Source organism: Pleuronectes platessa, chromosome 5, assembly GCF_947347685.1.
Source record: "Pleuronectes platessa chromosome 5, fPlePla1.1, whole genome shotgun sequence".
In the NCBI taxonomy this organism is placed as follows: domain Eukaryota; kingdom Metazoa; phylum Chordata; class Actinopteri; order Pleuronectiformes; family Pleuronectidae; genus Pleuronectes; species Pleuronectes platessa.
The window spans coordinates 9383755-9399020 of NC_070630.1; the positions used below are offsets into that span (position 1 = coordinate 9383755).

At 42.8% G+C, this 15266-nt stretch overlaps 1 protein-coding gene across 1 annotated transcript; it reads right to left on the bottom strand.

The window, feature by feature from the left end:
• Nucleotides 1–4112: 4112 nt before the first annotated feature.
• Nucleotides 4113–9385, bottom strand: LOC128440262 (extracellular calcium-sensing receptor-like). Its single transcript, XM_053422929.1, has 9 exons — nucleotides 9216–9385; nucleotides 8830–9124; nucleotides 8548–8634; nucleotides 8098–8367; nucleotides 7687–7893; nucleotides 7331–7606; nucleotides 5377–5604; nucleotides 5155–5278; nucleotides 4113–5023 (listed from the first exon to the last, which is right to left on the bottom strand). The coding sequence occupies exons 1-9, from the start codon at nucleotides 9323–9325 to the stop codon at nucleotides 4113–4115; spliced, it is 2508 nt and encodes an 835-aa protein (XP_053278904.1). The 5' UTR covers nucleotides 9326–9385.
• Nucleotides 9386–15266: the final 5881 nt, after the last annotated feature.

A 15266-nucleotide genomic window follows, 5' to 3' on the forward strand; every position in this document is an offset into this window, starting at 1 on the left:
ATCCGTTTGTTGTGTTTCTTCATTGAAGCTACAATTTTCAAACTACTACACCTTCTGATAAAGATGTACATTATTTAAATACATGCATTAGATATGTGTGTATACACTATATAATTGTATGTGTATATGTATTCATACAGGGCATATATTCTGAGCGCACATACAGACACACACGCACACACATCCAGTTTCATGTCTTAAATCTCCCCTTAGCATATTTAATGTTGTTAAAATCATTTTAAGTCACTGTCCTACTCATATATTTCTGTATCCGTTTGTTGTGTTTCTTCATTGAAGCTACATTTTTCAAACTACTACATCTTCTGATAAAGATGTACATTATTTAAATACATGCATTAGATATGTGTGTATACACACATACACTCCTGATCAAAATCTTAAGACCAGTTAAAAAATTTCATGAATTTGCATTTTGCACTGTTGAATCTTAGGAAGGTTCTAAGTAGAGTTTCAAAATGCAAAAAGAAGAAATGGGAACAAGAGCCCAAAAGTTGTGAGCAGGCAATTTATTGAAAACAACAATTTAACTGAAGTAGGCTGTTCATCAGCTGATCAAAAGTTTACTTTACTTTCCTTGAGTATTTATATTCATCAGGACTTCTACTTTTACTCCACTACATTTAAAAGAAAAAAGAAAAAAGATTTACTTTTACTCCGTTACATTGACATTGAACACCTCGTTACTCGTTACAAATTAAAATCTGAATATAATTGTCAATCTCTCAGGGGGGGGTAGTCCAGCGCAAGACCCTAATCGTCCGGAGGAAACCTTGTTACGAGTTGTACTTCCTTTAGTGTCCAGTTTGATCGTCTTCTTGGCATTCCGCCATGGCCATTACCGACTCTGGAGGGGCAATTCTGAGGACCTCACTAAACCATCCAATGGGGAGTAGCGATGTGTGTACAAAGGGCAGGGATGTGATCAATGCGAGCACATTCCCCATCCATTTATTCCCTTTAGAATTATCCAGGTGCTCATGCAGGAGCTCGTTTCAGTTCAGTCTTTATTATTCGGTCTGAAATTTGGCCTGTTCTTCTCTGTACTAGCACTCTGCAGTTTGTTAACGAAAGAGAAACTATCTTATTTTGTTTGCCTAGAACTTGTTTCCTTTTGCTGAGCTATCATAAGGGGCATTGTGTATCATTCATGCTGCTGATTAGAAAGTGAAAGGTCCAAGTTTAGTGATATTTACAGTTAACAATTTTTTAGTGGTTATACTGTGGTCTATTATTGATCTTAGGAAGACTTAAGAGGCCCTTGTTTATTCTGTTGTGTTGGTTTTGTATTGTCCCTAGAAGATCAGATGCACTAGTCCAATACTATTTGAACCTCAGCATCTGGGGTTTGAATGTTTACAAATATACCTTATATGTATATTTTTGTTATAATTTTTCAGTTAGTTGAAATAAATCCTGATGAGAATAATTTTGGGTTGCTTGTTGTTACGATACGCGACGGGTGGACCCCAGAGCGGAGGCAAAACACAGAGCACTGAGGTGGTGCGTTCAATGATATTTATTTAACGTGGGACAAGGTGGATAGACGGCGTGCTGATGGCTCCGGGAGTTCTTCAGCGAAGGGGAGAGGCAGGAGGGCAGGACGAGGGAGTGCTGATGGCTCCGGGAGTTCTTCAGCGAAGGGGAGAGGCAGGAGGGCAGGACGAGGGAGTGCTGATGGCTCCGGGAGTTCTTCAGCAGGAATGGAGAAGCAGGTGAGCAGGATGACGGGGTAGCTGATGGCTCCGGGAGTTCGTCAGCGGGAAGGAGAATCAGGTGAGCAGGATGACGGGGTAACTGGAGGACAGGAGAACAGACACGAGGATTAACTGGGAGAATAATCACAGGAGGATATGACTATGAGCCGAGAACGAGAAACTACCACTGTAGTGACAAGGACGAACTGGCGATGACTCCGTGCTCAGCCAGGGCAGATATAGGGAGCAGTTGATGAGTGCAGGTGCGCCTGGTGAGCCGGGTCATCTAGTGAGACGAGCAGCACCTGCGGGAAAAAGGAGAAGAGAGAGGACGAGGGGCACAGAGAACTGTGACACTTGTGTCTGTATAGGGCTACCATAAAAACACTTAGCATGTTTAAGTTTGGTACGTGTACTTTTACTTTTGATACTTAAGTACATTTCAACACCAGATACTTTTGATACTTAAGTACATTTAATATGAGCTACTTTAAGACTTTTACTCAAGTCATTTTCTTACGGGTGACTTTTACTATTACCGAAGTCACTTTCAGGTAAGATATCTGTACTTTTACTCAAGTATGGTTTTCAAATACTTTATACACCACTGCAGAAAAGACACATATGTAGCGGACTTCAAACAACTCAGTCACAACAAAAAGCAAAAGCAGATGTTTGGGACAACAAATTTCCTTTTATGGACACTCATCAAACGTTGTCATGGTGTTCAAAGAACATTACAAACCAAGACAAATATTAACATTACATGAGGTTAATCTGCCATGTCCACTATAGAGGGTATACAGAAATATACCAAATTATTTTCGGGGGTTCTCAAATTCACAGATGAGGAGCATACATTTTATATATCCTAATAACAACAGCTTTGCTGAATTAAGTTTTTTCAACCAGTTCATAAACATTTACCATTTCCTTTTTTCATTTCCTCTCTTTTCACAGATCAAAATACCTCAAGGCAAAACATACATCAATGCTAATGTGCCCAGAGTATGGTGCAGGTGGACCAAAATTCAGGAGTGAAGCAAGAGGCAGGTCCAATCAAATAAATTCTACATAATCCAGGAAGTGCTCCTTGTCATTTCCTGGATTCCAATGCCAAGAGGGAGGGACTATGCGTGCGCACTTTCGAGGAGGAAGGACCAAGACCTACTGTTATAAAATAGACAGGCACTGTCAGCGGCGGTTCTACATGGAATTGCGCCCTGGGCGAGATCCCCTCCGAGCGCCTCCCCCCCCCCCCCCCCCCTGAAAATCTAAATCCTCTCTCTCCACCTCTCCGCCATTGATGGTTTTGTGGAAAGAGGAATCGGAAAGAGTGAGCTGGACACCCTTCTCCTCTCGGAGGGTGGTGTAGAAAAGTGGAATCGAGGAAGAGCGGTGTGCTCCTCTCAGAGAGGTGCATGGAAAGAGACAGAAGAGAGGGGAGACCTGGCCTATTATTGGCTTGGTGACCTCATAGGTCATAGGGTCCAGAGTGACCTATAGTGGTTGACACTTGTGTCTCCGGTCGGTTTTCACACCACTGTGTGACGTTGAGGCGCCCTGGGAGACTGAGTTCTGGAGGCACTAGTTTTGTCCAGAACCAAGGACAGGCGGCCTTAGCCTTTTGACTACACATGTAGGCCAAACTGTAGTTCACGAATACCAGGTCCAAACAGTAACAAAGTATTTGTACTTGTTTACTTCCCACCACTGGTCACTATTATCCCTATGATGACGTAAATAGTGGAACAAAGATTATAATAACCATGTTTTCATCTGCCTATTTATTGTAGCCTCAACAGTGGGAAATGATTTCACTGTTTCCCAGACTTTACCCATAAGTGCTTTTGCTGCCAATGATTTCTGGAAACTGAAGTTGGTAAAGTTCTCATATAGACGACAACTGAGTTGTATATTTTTGTCACCTGATTTGAGGAAGAAGAAGTCATATCCATATTTTTAGAAGAAACCACTTGAATTTGACTGTGTACCATTGTGTGGGCTAACACTGATCCACAGATTCACTTATGAAGTAAGATGACGTGTCCGTTTGTCAGCCTGTAGTTATCAAAGAAATCATAAGTAATGAGTAGCGGGCATGCCGAAATTTAAGTAATTTTTAGTTAGTTGCACAAGTAGTCACTGACAAAAGTAGAGTTGAAAATTACTTTATTTCTTTTTAAAGCATTACTGTCAACAATGTTCTTGTCCCAGGGAATTAACAAATATATAATTCAAGAAAAAAAACTTTATTTCAATGTAATAATATACAACCATGTTAGTCATTTTAATAAACACATCTTTATTGTTTTAGTTTAATCTGATAATCTCGTTGGGATTAAAAAACACAGAGGATCAGATTATTTCACAGATTTATCTCAAGAGTTAATTTTGTCACTTTGTGTGGCCTCGACTCATGATTGCTTTCTTTGTGTTCCGCTCTGGTCTCAATAGGATGATGTAACATTTGGGTCCGAACAGCGCCACCAAGAGGCCAAAACTAGAGGCCAGGATGGCAAATACCTCCACTGCATCTGCGTATTTGCCTGGTGAGTTGATGTAAGCAGGGACGAAGGCTACCCACACTGCGCAGAAGATCAACATGCTGAAAGTGATGAGTTTGGCCTCGTTGAAGTTGTCGGGGAGATTCCTCGCCAGAAAAGCTAACAGGAAGCTGAGCACAGCCAGTAATCCAATGTAGCCAAGCAACACTGCGAAGCCGATCGTGGAGCCAACTACACACTCATACACTATCTTGTCATTGTGATACTGGGTGTTTTTATAAGGAGCTGGTGAAGCAGACACAAGCCAGGCAGTGCAGATCGCTGCTTGAACAGAAGTAAGAACCAAAACTGTCCCTCTCTGCTGCACAGAGCCAAACCACTTCAGATTGGCTCCCCCTCCTGGCTTGGAGGCCTTGAACACCGCCATCACCACCATGGTTTTAACCAGGATACACGATACACAAAGCACAAAGCTGATGCCAAACGCTGCATGTCTCAGCTGGCACGTCCATTCTCTGGGTCGTCCGATGAACAGCAAAGAGCAAAGGAAACATAACTTCAGTGAAACCAAGAGATGGAAGCTGAGTTCTGAATTGTTTGCACGCACCATGGGGGTGCTGCGGTGATGGATGAAGATGCCCAGGACGACAACAGAGAAAATCGTGCCCAGCAGGGAGGCGGTGGTCAGGCAGATACCCAGAGGCTCATGGTAGGAGAGGAACTCTGTTTTCTTTGGAAAACAGTGGTCACGCTGGGGGCTGGACCAGAAATCCTCTGGACAGCTGCTGCACTCCATTGAGTCTATAGAAGCAAAAAAAAAAAAAGTGTCTCTAGCCCCTCCCTCCACCCTTAAAGCAGTATAGATGATGCATGGATGGATGGATGGATGGATACTATATGATGGTATTTTATAAAATTGGACTGATACCAACCTGTTTCATTTGTGAACTCTCCCTCAGAACAAGGGACACAGTCAAAACAGCACACAGGTTCCCCCTTCTTTCTGGCCATGCGGGTTCCTGGAGGACAGCTCTCACTGCAGACTGACCGAGGAGCCTGCAGTCATCATCATAAAACAGTTATTCTATACCATTGGATATTAATATCCCATGCTATATTAAACAAGAGCATAAACCACAACAAATATATTTAACCTGTTTGGATTCAAAGTTCCAGAAGATCTTGTCGTCATGAAGTGTGAGTTCTTCACCTTTAGTGGCTGATTTCTTAACCTCACCCACAAGGTGAACTTTCGTTCCTCCATCAGGAAGCCACTGCCAGTTCATGATGTCATAGATCGGTAAGGCATCGCCGTTTTCATCGAATGACACTTCATCACCAAATGGTGTGGTGAAGTTGACCTTCTCCAAGTAAAACATAAACTACAATGGGGAGCAAACAGAAGATCAACAGATTATCATGGAGAACATGTTACTTTCTCGATTGATCACAAGCTTTCAGAATTTCATACAAACTACATAAAAATGTATCATCCGTAAATGTACAATCTATATACACTTACATTTTTTACCTTTAATTACCTGTGTCAAAGAGGTTATGTTTTTACCCCTGTCCATTTGTTTGTTGGTATGTTTCTAAGACAGATTACATAGAAACTAGGGGAGAGCGGGGTAATGTGGGACATTTTTTACATTTGTTCCCCTCTAGGCTAGCTAAAATGATATATCAGTAAAATGTACACATTTCCCATTAATTCAGGATGTTTTCTAGCAATGGAAATGATCAGAACGTCTTCAGGACAAAGGGCAGTGAAAATATGATTGTTTTAAAAAACGTGGTCTTGTGTCTCACTTTACCCCGGCTACGGGGTAAAGTGATCCACTTACTTTTTCCACTTTAAAACTACCATAACAACACATGTTGTAATAGTTAACATCCTGACAGCTAGATTGACAACCACACATTCCAAAACTAATATCGGACTATCATGGGGATTGGTCAATTAAGCACATTTATGATTATTATGATTCATGTGATCTCTTGCACACCCTAGCTTACCTGACCATTGTTTCTCATTCCAATTGGCAGGGACAGGGATATTGTTTTTCTCTGCGTATTCAAATGCCAGTTCACAGCACTTAACTGGAGCAAGGCCATGGAACTGGTCAGCTAGTTGTTTCAAGTGTTTGGCAAGCTCCTCCTCCATCTCATCTGTGAATATTCTCTTTGCCTCAGCTCCTACACCCCAGGCTACTGATTTTACTTTCCCTTTCTCTTTTTTCTGTATGAATCTTTTGAGGGTTGTCTTTTCAATATTTCTATCCCTTCCAGCTTTTCTTAAGGACTTCTTTCCTTGCCTGACCTCAGCGGCTGCACTCTCCATCTCTGCGAGGGGTGTTTGGCCCAAGGTTGTCTTCCTGGTGTATAGTTTCTTGGCATGATGGCTTTTCTACAATGTTTATGACATTAAAACATATATAATGTAATATATCACTAAAATATGTTCAAAATAAGACTAAACTTAACTTGTGCTTCATGGTGGGGTAAAGTGAGACACTGTCTCACCTTACCCCACAGCATTTGTCCCACTTTACCACTTTTGTGAAAAAACATACTTTCCACAGCACCAGCACCAACTTCTCCTTCATGGCAAGGGGGGAATGGGAGGGGCTTGAAAACATAATGGTAAAATGACCACAAATGTGTTCCGTTGCCTAGATACAGGGGGTGTCTCAAATTACCCGATGTCCCACATTACCCGCTCTCCCCTACTGATTATCACAAGACTTGGTGGTAGAATTCAAACAAATAAAATATATTTCTGAATCAGGAGGCTGATCCATGAATTAACCACCTTTTCCAAGGGAATACTTTATGGATCTTGATTAAAAAAAAACACATCCACATTTATGGGACTGATATCTAGTGTGTACTATTTGGTACATCTTGGTTTGGGCTCTACTCAGTTCCATGCTTCGACCAATGAAGTGGATATTGTGTATTTTGTCTTGAGACTTGAGATTTTTTCTTTTACTAAAAGAAAATACAGGGTAAACGCTACCAGGCCTCCTCATATCACAATTTATAATATTAAAGTGTCAAACATGGGGGATCAGTTTAACAAAGGGTTAATTGTAAACTTCACACCTGCCATGGCTCTAGGCTTTGCACAGCAGCACAGCTGTGGCTGCTGAAAGGTCCTCCCCCTGGCTCACAGCGCAGCAAGTCATCGAGCGCGTACGCCAGAGCATACACTGCTTTGTAGATATTGTACTCAGGCCGGAGGTTAGAGACATCTAGAAACTCTCTCTCCACATTTTCTATGTCTTCATCCCCAGTGCACAACACTCCTGCTGCTTCCATCCAAGCTGCCGGAGCTGGGGCAAATCTACACTGAAATGTGTGTTCCCAAAACTGTCTCACCTGAAATGCATTTAGAGGCTGAAATCACAGTATTTCATCATTATATAACCACTGATCTGCTTGTAAGATTATAATCTCACCATGCTATTTCCATTGTTAGTGTTGTCTTCTCTGTCAGGACGGATGTGTAACAGAAAGTCCCTGAGTCCTGGTATTTCTCCCCGACGGATGGCGATGCCCAGTGTTCCGCCCAGGTACGGCATGAGGTCGGGGGACTGCAGCACAGCAGTTGATGTCCAGGCTTCACTGGCCATCCACTGCAGGCCTGTCACATTCTGCCTCACTACCTGTGCATTGCATTATACTGAATATATTTTTTTCAGACTTATGTACAACAGCTTTAATTTACTTTGTAGCACAGAACAATTATAAAATATAGAAAATACAAAACTCAGACCAGTGTAATACATCTAGTAAGAGACACGTGCACAATTTAAAATGAGGTTGACTCTCAAATCTTAAGTCGCCACAAGAGTTAGATAAGTAAATACCTCTTTCATTAACTGTATCATGTGGATCTGCTGTGCAAACACGATGACCACACGAGCTGTGGATTTCTTCATCACCTCCACAATCCTCCCTTGTTCGACTGGGTCGTCACCCCAGGGTAAGATCTCTGTGTAGGCCAGACAACCTCCACCAGACGCAGCCAAGTCAGGCTGAAAAGATCTGGAAACGTGAAGTCCGTAGTCATCATCACTGACCAGCAGGCCTGCCCACGTCCAGCCAAAATATTGGAGTATCTGAATCATGGCACGCACCTAAGTGAACAGAGGGAGGGATGAGTGCAAAGATTCATGTCTTCAGTTAATTCTTCTTATGGTGCTCATTCATTTAAATCCAGTATTGTGTCTGAGGCAAAATCCAGGGGTCATCTTTGATGTGCAAACAACTTCCTGTGAGCCATAATTTGAATTTGTTATCTGTAGATAGAGTTTCACCTGAAAAGCATCACTTGGTATTGTTCTGAAGAAGGACGGGAATCTTTGACGGTCACTCAGGCAGGAACACGTTGCAAAATAACTCACCTGTTAAAAAACAGCAACATCTGGTATCCATACAGCAATTGCTTCTCATACAGGTCAGCAGAACTAATTTAATAATTCATTAAAATCAAAAAAGGCCCCGCAATACAATGTTCATGTCCTAATCAAAACATTTCACTTTTCAGATTTACTCAAAAAAGGCATCAAAAGCAAAGCTATGATTGAAAAGAAACTTACAATGGGCAGTTTGAATAAACCCATCATATCAGAGGTGGCGATAGAAAACGTTGAGAAGGGATCACCCACAATCCCCAGGACTGGAGGTGGCCCCACACATGCCTCCTGAAGCAGATAGTCCTCCTCTCGACCGCTGGCCAGAGACAACGCGGCACTGAATCCAATCACCAGCGTGGCACAGTTATCGTACAGACTGTATCCCAGAGTCACATTAGGCAGCAGGTCAGCGCTTCTGTTGATCTCTTCGATAGCAAAGGCCATGGTCATGGCAAATCTGAAGCTTGCAGGGTCAAAGCTAACACATAAACAGACACAATTAACCAGCTGTGAAGTTATATATGTTGATATGATACAACTGTTGAATTCTGCAGGAGTGTGAGACTTGCCCCTGGCAGCTGAGCTGAGTCGGCTCTGAGGTGAACGTCAGCTCAGGGAACACAGAGGTGTAGTGGACGTCAAACAACCCACCCAGAATCACATCACCAGGCTTGTGCATCCCATTGAGATAAAACTGCCTCCTGATCTTACAGGATGAGGAGTGAGAGGACGACTCAGATGAGATAAGGGAAAATGGGAACATAATCAACAATGAGAAGCTGTGAAAGGAGAAAAATGTGTCTAGAAATGGCCCCATTACTGCCATCCTACCCTCCAACCCCATCTCTGATCCTAATGCAGAAGTGCTTGATTTTATATGCAGGGGGGTTTCATTATAGTTTCATCCCGCCCATCAGGTATGAGGCAGACATTTGGGGGAGGGAAAGCTCATATCAAATTTATACACATGATTTCATAATTCACGCACTTTGATTTGAATTATTTTGCTTTTGTGAAGGTGGATCTTGGTCATCTTGAGTTTCTGTCTCTCCATCACCATTAACTATCTTGAATGGAAAGATCAATAAATCGTTATTCTGTATATAACAAAAGTATGAATGACAGAGATTAAAGACAAGAACAAGGCAACGGCATCAAGTGCTACTCATGAAATTGAGACGGTAACATGTCAGGTTGAAGTGAACTTTTGGTGTATATACTTTTTTGAATGGGGATTTGTTCTCTCTCACTATAATAAACCTCCTTGTAGAGAGGAATCGGTGACCCATCATTTAAAAGTACAACTCTACAGTCTGTTGAATTAGTAAAAGCTGAAGTAAACAATTGCACATTTACTAGTGTTTCGGTTGAACTCATGTTTTAAGATTTCCTTTACAATACTAAATCAGAATCAGAATCAGAATCAGAAGTATTTTATTGCCAAGTAGGTTTACACCTACAAGGAATTTGCTCTGGTAATTGGTGCTTACAATTAACATAGAAACATAAAAACGCAATACATACAACATACAAATGACTTAATAATTCAAATTAAATATAATGACCACCTTCCATCTCTTTGTGATTTAGTTGAGCCTTCGTAGATCTCTGCATTTTATTAAAAAAAAACACTGTTTGTATGACTGTGGGCTGTTATTGCCCCTATTTATTCATTTATTTTTAATTATTGTTTGAATCACTGTGTTTTGAGTTGCATTTATTATACTATATTTTAATTTAGTTTCTGTTTTGGGTATTAGTTATAATTATGAGGTTGCTTAGTTACCTCCAACGAGAAGGTTATGTTTTCGCCCCTGTCCATTTGTATGTTTTTTAGCAGCTTATATGAAAAAACATTGAACAGGTTTTGACAGAACTTGGTGGAACGATGGGACATGAGCCAAGAAAAGGAGACATTCAATTTAGTTGTGGATCAGGTGAAAGTGGCGATTCAGGCTTTTTTCTACCCACCTAATCTAACAATGTGAGATTAAGTGTTTTGGGGAATTTTCCAGGGAATAATTCATGGCTCTCAACCGAAAAAAAATCTGGAATATTTAGATGACTGATATCCATGAGTGTGTGAAATGTTTCGCCTTGTTTGTTTTAAATGGTAATTTTACAAGAGTAGAAGAGAAACAAAGGCACTCAGGAAGGTTATAAAGTACATAAGGCTAAGTAACTGAAAAAAATTCCACAACAACTCATCTGTAACCGGGACCAGCTGGGGCTCAACACCTCTCTTTGCAATTGGATTCTGGACTTCCTCAGTGAGAGGCCACACGCAGTATGGGTCGGCAAAAACACCTCGAGCAGCATCACACTCAGCACAGGGGCCCCACAAGGCTGTGTGCTCAGTCCCCTGCTCTTCACCCTGCTGACTCACGACTGCACATCAACCTACAGCACCAATCACATGGTGAAGTTTGCGGACGACACAACTCTGGTGGGTCTCATCACCAAGAACTATGAGACCCACTACAGGAAGGAGGTCAACCTTTTGACCACCTGGTGCAGAAACAACAACCTCCTGCTGAATGTCAGTAAGACAAAGGAGATTGTGGTTGACTTCAGGAAAAGCCCCACTGAGCACCCACCACTGACCATCGATGGTGCTGCTATGGAGCGAGTGAGCAGCACCAAATTCCTGGGGGTGCACATCATTGGGCTACCAATTCTGCATCACTGGCGAAGAAAGCCCAGTGGCGCCTATACTTCCTCCGCAAACTCAAGAGAGCGAGAGCTCCCACACTCATCCTGAACACTTTCTACCGGGGCTGTGGGGTTTGTGTTTGGTGTTGTGTTGTGTTGCTGTGTCTCCCCCTTCCCTTCTGGTTTCTCCCTGTGTGTTGTGTGTGGCAGGGGCGTTGCTGGCTCGCGGCTGCAGCAGGACGAGGCACACCTGCTCCCAATCCATCTTATCATCCCCTCCATAAAAGCCTGGTCTACTCACCACTTCAGATTATTCGGTCTACTATGGTAGCTGTAGCACTGCAGAACTCTCGACCTTCATGTCCTTTGGATGTACTCTAACCTTTGTGCTTTCCTTCAACCGAGAACCTTTGTGTGCCTCACCGCTCGGCTCCTCATCCTCTTCTCTGCAAGGATCCCCAAGCCAGCCGGCACCCTGCCGTTCCAGCCTTCATCTTCTCTACTCTTTTCATTTACCCAACAACAAATCGTCGTGTCTGCTTTGGGGTCCAAACCTTCACTCAATCCTTAACAGGGGCACCATTGAAAGCATCCTGTCCAGCTGCATCACTGTGTGGGGCAGTAGCTGCACTGACCACAGCAGGAAAAAACTGCAACGCATAGTAAACACAGCTGGAAAGATCATTGGTGCCCATCTCCCTTCCTTGCAAGACACTTACACCACCCGCCTCACCCGGAAAGCCACTTTGATTGTGAGTGACACCAGCCACCCCGCACACGCTCTGTTAAGCCTCCTACCCTCTGGAAGAAGGTATCGGAGCCTCTGTTGCCGCACCACCAGACTCAGAAATAGTTTCCAAGCTATCAGGAAGCAAAATTCTCTCCCCTCACTCCCCCCAGCTATATCCTCCAGTCTGACAGGAAGCTGAAATCCCCCCTCTGAAGGTGAACCTGTGGAGGCATCATTACCGGTACCGATCCCCGTTGACCAAGGCAGCCCGACCAAACTCCGGACGCTTAGGGTCTGAGAGGTGCAACGTTCTTATGTAACGAGCCAGTTTTGAGAATATAAGAAGTAGAAAGTAAAGAAATTTGTGTTCAAATGTATTGAGTAAAAGTCAACAAAAGTCAGCCAATTTATTGATTAAGTCTCATAAAAGTACTAACTAAAAATTCGGAACTCTGATTAACAATCAAATTAAAAACTATAGCCGAAATTACCATATGTATAGTTAGCTAAGTTGAAGGATATAGAGTTCTAGACATTGTAGAGCAGGTCTATTCAACTAGCTGCTCCAGGGCCGGATGCGGCCTGTTTGAATTTAACTATGGCCCGCAAGACTACCTGCAAATCAGTGTAGCTTGGTAAAAAAATAAATAAATAACGGACACGCCTCTTATACTTTGAGACATCTAACCTAGAGCCATTGAGTTACACTGTTGCCTCAACCAGCCTGTATGGTTATGTCCAGAGACTGTGTTACGTCTTAATGTTACGTACCTGTGTTGGTTGCCGCAACACACTAATCACTATGGCTCTGGTCTGGCTGCCCATTGAAACACATGCACCCATTGAAACACATGCGCTCTCAAAGCTGAAGCGTTGTAAAGTTGACGGTGAAAACCACCAATTCCAAAGTGAATGGACAGAAAAGCATTTATTTACTTTGCCCACCGTAATGGGCAAGAAGCCAATGTGTTTATTGTGCAGCGAATCCATTGCTGTGATGAAAGAATACAATGTGAAGAGGCACTACAAGTAGAGTCATGGCTCATTTTTGAACAGTTTACCAAGGGCACGGATGAACGGAGGAGGAAAGTAAATGGACTGTTAGCATCTTTTCAACGAGGTCAGCGTGCCCTTAGTCGCTCTTGCACCGAACAAGAGAGAGCCATGATAGCATCTCTACACGTAGCCTGGACACTAACCAGGCAGAAGAGGCCCTTTCCCGAGTTGGGGACTGTTAAAGACTATTGCAGTTATTGATGAGATGGTTGTTGACGAAAAAGTGAAGGAAAGCGTCACTTCAACCATTAAAAAAGTGGACTCATCAACTCTCCGCAGACTGGAGCTACTGGCAACAGATGTCGCGGGGAAGCTTTTGGAAAACCTTTGAAAAGCAGAGTTCATGTCTATCACTGTGGATGAATCGACTGACTGTACCGACGTGGCCCAGCTGTGTGTTGAGTTGTGTTGCACTATTGCTGCAGCTACCGTTGCATTCGGAGGAAAGAATAAATGATGGCGTTATCTTTAGCCGTTGTTGGCGTATTTATTAACAGGCTGCTGACACATCAGTCTCACGGTCAGAGCTACTTTAACTGACACACTAACATATAGCAGGTTGGCTCTTATAGCCTGTACCTTGGCGCCATCCTGTGGCGTAACCATATATACATATTACAATACAGCATTACATATACATCTGAGTACATAATGAATATATCTCAACACCCCCACTTGTACTCAGGTTGCTATACTTCAAGCAAAAGAAACACAGAAAAACAGAATGAATGTGAACCTCTGTCATACACATATCAATCTCCAAAAAGAGCATTTGCAAACTTCTTCAGTTTCAACTTATTTACAGGTTTGGTCATTACATCAGCAACCATGTCATCAGTAGAACAATACATCAAAATCACCCTTCCCTCAATCACAGTTGACCTGATAAAGTGGTACTTTATGTCAAAGTGTTTACACCTCTGTCTGTGTACAGGGTTTTTGGCAAGAGCTGTTGTCCCCTGATTGTCCTCATGTACAATAGTTTGTGTGCAATTGTAGTTATCTATACCCCCTAGTAACTGCTCCAGGTATAGACACTCCTGTATGGTTGAAGCCAGTGCCATGTATTCTGCCTCGCAGGTTGATAGCGCAACTGTGGGTTGTTTTCTAGTCTTCCACGAGACTAGAGAGCTGTTCTGACTAAGACTGACACAGTATCCTGTGGTACTGCGTCTGTCACTTGTATCAGCCGCCCAGTCAGCATCACTGTAGGCTTGTATACCTAGCTCCTCACTGTCGTTTCTCTTAAAGCTTAACCCTTTCTCTGCAGTGCCTTTGAGATACCTTAAAACATGCTTCACAGTGACCCACTGCTCCTCTGTAGGCTCAGCAAAATACTGTGATAATCTGCTCACCACAAAACTTAAATCCGGTCTGGTACAAGTAGTCAAGTATATAAGACTACCAACAGCCTCCCTGTACATCCTGACATCTTCCATCTTTACTGCATCTTCAGTATACTCTAGCTTCTGCTCACAGGGTGTTTCTCTGGTCCTACAATCTTGCATATTAAAACGCTGTAGTATCTTGTTAGTGTATCTTTCCTGTGACATCTTTACACATCCATCTGATTGACTGAAATCAATACCCAGAAAATGTTTGAGTTTGCCTAAATCTTTCATCTTAAACTTTTCTGCGAGCATCTCTTTCACCTTTTTCAGTCTCTCTTCATTGCTTGCTGCAATGATCAAGTCATCGACCCATGTGATTATGATCACCTTCCCTTCATTTGACTCTTTGGCATAAACACAGTGGTCGGCTGGGTTTTGTGTGAATCCATCCTCAGTTAGGCAATTGTGCAAAACCCTATTCCAATTTCGGCCGGACTGTTTAAGACCGTAAAGGGATTTCTCTAGCTTATAAACTATACCCTCTTTTTCTTCATAACCCTCTGGTGGATTGATGTAGATCTCATAATCTATGGGCGCGTGCAAGTACGCAGTTTTCACGTCCATTTGGTGGAGGAGTAAATTCTCCTGTGCAGCTTTTTGTAGCACCACCCTTATTCTCGTCATGTCTGCCGTGGGTGAAAACGTCTCCCCGTAGTCTACTCCCATTCTTTGGCTGTAACCCTTGGCCACAAACCTTGCTTTGTATTTGTCTCTCCCATCTACATCAGTCTTGATGGCGTAAACCCATCTACCCCCCACTGTTTCCTTGCCTATTGGCAGTGCTGTCGGGG